The following is a 4,605-nucleotide window of genomic DNA, read 5'->3' on the forward strand; positions in this document are numbered from 1 at the left end:
TTTCAAAAAACATAAGTGTAAGAAACCAACAACCCTCAATGATTTAACAAAGTATTAGTAGATAGATGAATAATATGAATTAATAAACACGAGAAGAACTTAATCTTGAATATCGAGTTCAATTTCCAAATTCAATTCAACAAAGTCAATTTTGAATGTATTCTTAATTTCTAATAAGCCCCAATGAATCTTTTGATAACCATTATTATTAAAAAAAAATGAAAAAAATGTTATAAAATACTGTAAACCAAACCTAGATCAATCCATGAAAGAGCCTCTCCATATATAATATTACACAAATTAATATCATCTACAAATAAATAGGTTTCATATAGAGCAAAGACCACTCTATAAAAGAAACCATTATTATTAACTACGCACCATATCCCATACGAACAATAATATTAATATACTTCTTTTGTTTAATATTAATTTCCAAAGGATAAGTCATAGTTTTCTTTGTTTTTAAAATTTGGTTACTTTGTCAACAAACTAAACTATTGTTCTACTTTAGATTAAAAAAGTGAAAACAAGAAAAGGGTTGGTGACTTGTGCTTAGTACTCATGATAAACTTGGATCCAATAATCAAATATGCTTTCATTGCATCTATATAAAACAAAGAAAGATGTATGGTTTGGTCATGAGAAGTTGATTTAAATCTAGATAAGTCAAAAAAAAGTTAGGAAAGAAATCTAATGCCATCTTTTCGATCATAATGATGTTTATGATTATTTAGATGTTCTTATCCTACTCCATGGATTGAATTTCACTCTAGAAGTTTGGTTGATATTTATGAAGTTATTGAGGAATTTGAGCAATATTTTTTTCTCCTTTTTAATAGCATAAAAAAGGAGATAAACATGGGAAATAAAGAGAAAAACATAGTTTTAGATTATTGGAAATTTATAACAAAAAATTGTTTTTCATTTACTTAATTCTTTCTTTTACACATACTTCTCTTATATTTTTGTCTTTGCACATTTGTTTGTTAATGGAGGAAAAATATTGGTCCTCCCATTTGGTATTTTACCCTCAAGGAAAAAGGGTTTGAATAAAAAATTTAAACACTTTTCTTCCTTAGGCCATTTGTCGACTTCAACAAGTTTGTAAAGAATGACATAAAAAATATGATAAAAAATATTCATAAAATATAAAACATGGGTTAAGATTTAATATTAAAGGGTACTTATTGATGTTATATTTGTCTTAGTCCAATCTTACTTTGATAGATATAAAATAAATATAATTAAAATATGAAAAGTGCAATTACAAAATGTGGTGATGGTATTATCATAATATCGGTATGATACACATCCAAATCTGACCAATCAATTAATATTACATGCACTTTATTATTTCATTATTTTGAATTGAAGTTTAATTTCATTATTTTGTATTTAAATTTTATTTATTTAAATTAATCTCATTTGTTCGTAGATTTAAATCTCATCATATGTTTTTAACGATTCAAATAGAATTTTTGGCCGGCATTGATATAATAAAGTTTTTTATAAAATATAAATGCATATAATTTTATAATTCTCATTAATTATAAAACTCTTTACACGAGTCTTTCACATGGCCTACTACAAAAGGCATCCCTTTCCCACTTTGGATATTAAATAAATGCGTGCAACCAAAGGGGTCCCTAGTTATTGACAAACAGAAAAAAATAAATAAATTGAGGATTCAATTAATCGGGCCGATCTTTGCAACAAAAAAGCGGGCGTGGTAGCCCCACAAAACACAATCATAGGACGCTAACGTCACCGTGTTGTCACCAATCCCAGCAAGGTTGGAAAAATCCAGCTCACTAAATCCACCACGTGTCACCACCTCAATTATCGAAACCCAATAAAGACAATGCACCCATCCGTATATTAATACCACTAAAGCCCTCAACACCCCGCTCCCTCTTCCTCTTCCACCATTATATTATCGTCTTCTTCTTCTTCTTCAAAACTACTTTCTCTCATTAACTTTCTTTCCAATTCAATTTCTGACTGCTGTTCTTTATACAGAGCTCTGAAATATCTGTAGAAAGTGAGGTAATATCCATGGAAGTTGCCCGGAAAATGGCAACCATGCACGGCGAGGAGCGGGAAAAGCCCGACCTGAACTTGGAGGCGACGGAGCTCCGGCTGGGGCTGCCGGGAGGGAGTGAAGGAAGTGAGGTGGTGAGGAAGAGAGGGTTTTCGGAAACTGTGGATTTGAAGCTCAATCTGTCCGGGAAAGAAGCGGGTGTTGATGATAACAAAGTGAAGAGTCTGCAGAAGGAGAAGAGCAAGAGCCTTCTTCCTTGTGGTAATGATCCAGCCAGACCTCCGGCCAAGTGAGTTTCTTAACAGATTTTTTTTTTCTTTTGAAATTTTTTTTTTTTTTTGGCGATTTATCCTTTGTTTGTAGTATAATTTTGAAAATATGAAAGAAATAAGCGAAATTATTGTAGTGGGGGTTGTTAGGTGGGTGAGGTTTGGAGCTGGTTCATGGGATCAATCATGAATCTCTACTGTAATTTCTTTTCTTTTTTTGGCAAAATCAAGAGGTTTTTTTTTTTTTTTTGAAAACGACATAAAAGCTAAGTTTGCTTCAAAAAATTTTGAGAATATATATGAGAAAAAAGAAAAAGAAAAATAGAAGAAATGAACAAACAAATAAAATTTAAGCTGATGATTTTTTTTTAATTTATTTTATTTGTTTTACAGAAAAATTAAATAATTTAGCATTTTTATTTTTATTTTTTATGATAAAGAAAACATAAGAAAATATTTCTAGGTATCTTTTTAACTTTCCCTTAAAACCAAACCTAGCCCTATGATTTTTGCAAGTCACCTTACCAAAATTTCAACAATTAAATTGAGGGAAATAAGCTAGAATTTATCGACCTTTTTGGCTTTGATTTTCTTCTCTTTTTTCCTGTTAAAAACAGTTGTTCTCATAATAAAGTCATTAACTAAAACCATACATATAAATAAAGCAGGTGAATAATTCATGGAAATTGGAATTTTAGGGCACAGGTTGTGGGGTGGCCACCGGTCCGGTCCTTCCGGAAGAACATGTTGGCCGGGCAGAAGGGCGGCAGCGAGGAGGGGGAGAAGGTGAGCTGCAACGCAGCCTTTGTGAAGGTTAGCATGGACGGAGCGCCGTATCTGCGTAAGGTTGACTTGAAGATATACACTAGTTATCAGGAGCTGTCCAATGCCTTGGGCAACATGTTCAGCTCCTTCACTATTGGTGAGTATTAAAGTGATATCCATGTCGTATATCGAGAAGAAGGTCTAACTCGATATATGTACTCAGTTACTTTTAATTGGAAACTCATTTGACCTCAAAAGTGATAAACCAATGAGGTGGGACTTTGAAAGATCTCGTAATCTTATAAAGATAATGAGAATGTTCTGTCTCTATTAAGGGTTATAAGCATGTTTAATTATGGTATGATTATATTTTTTCCTTTTTCTTTTTTCTTTTTTTTTTTTTGAAGGGAATTATGGATCACAAGGCATGAAGGATTTCATGAATGAGAGCAAGTTGATGGATCTTTTGAATGGTTTTGATCATGTTCCAACATACGAAGACAAAGATGGGGATTGGATGCTCGTTGGAGATGTCCCATGGGAGTAAGTTCTTCCAATCATGAGTTTTGGCTTAAATCACAAAAACAAAAACAAAAAAAATAGTTTTTGAAAATAATTCTAAAAAATAATTATCAATTATTAATAGAAATAAAATTTTGTTTGCAAATTCAAATATGAAAAACAATTTTCCTACCTTATCTTTGTGAAGACATTATACTCTCAAATACTATGTAAAAGTCCCTAACTTATATTTTGTATTTCAATTCAACATTTTACAAAAATAATCCTGAAAACACTTCAAATTTATTATCAAGAATCATCTTTTCATAACAAATTTTGCAAAAACCGTCAATCTATAATTTATTTATCATGTTTTCTAAAGATTAAAAAATAATTTTAAGAATAAGTTCTAAATAGATCCTTAAGTTATCTTCTTTGGTTTAAACCACTAAGATATTTAATAAATAACAATGGATAACATCTACTTATTTGGTTATATTCAGGATGTTTGTGGATTCATGCAAACGTTTGCGCATAATGAAAGGAAAAGAGGCGATAGGGCTCGGTTAGTATCTTCAAATTATTGCTAATTAAACCTTTTTATAAATGATATTTGAGTTTATTTCTAGAAATTTCTTATTTTCTTTAGGTATTTATACTAATGCAATTTTTATTTTTATTTTTGGGTTTAATTTCAGCACCTAGAGCCATGGAGAAATGCAAGAATAGGAGCTAAGGCAGTGGCCACCACAGCCTGCTCCTTTGATCTTCAACGACCGAAAGGGCCAAGATGGATTGAGCAGGATGTTTGGGGGTGTTTAATATTATTAATTGTGGTTTGATCATATAAAACTTGTGAGATATTTGAGTATTAATTATGGACAGGACTAAGAAAAAAACCAAAAAAAAAAAAAAAAAAACTATTTCTATTTTGTGTTGCAAGACTGGGGTCTCTATGCCTTTGTTTAATTAGCATTATGGCTTGCTTAATGACAATTATAATAATGTCCCATTTTGTTGAATCTA

At 31.1% G+C, this 4,605-nt stretch overlaps 1 protein-coding gene across 1 annotated transcript; it reads left to right on the forward strand.

Annotated features, from left to right (window-relative positions):
- Window positions 1–1,903: 1,903 nt before the first annotated feature.
- Window positions 1,904–4,605, forward strand: LOC117917405 (auxin-responsive protein IAA16-like). Its single transcript, XM_034833673.1, has 5 exons — window positions 1,904–2,333; window positions 3,012–3,235; window positions 3,486–3,621; window positions 4,083–4,144; window positions 4,278–4,605. Exons 1-5 carry the CDS (start codon window positions 2,059–2,061, stop codon window positions 4,313–4,315), a joined length of 735 nt encoding a protein of 244 aa, XP_034689564.1. The 5' UTR covers window positions 1,904–2,058; the 3' UTR covers window positions 4,316–4,605.

This window comes from Vitis riparia, chromosome 7, assembly GCF_004353265.1.
Source record: "Vitis riparia cultivar Riparia Gloire de Montpellier isolate 1030 chromosome 7, EGFV_Vit.rip_1.0, whole genome shotgun sequence".
NCBI classification, from domain to species: domain Eukaryota; kingdom Viridiplantae; phylum Streptophyta; class Magnoliopsida; order Vitales; family Vitaceae; genus Vitis; species Vitis riparia.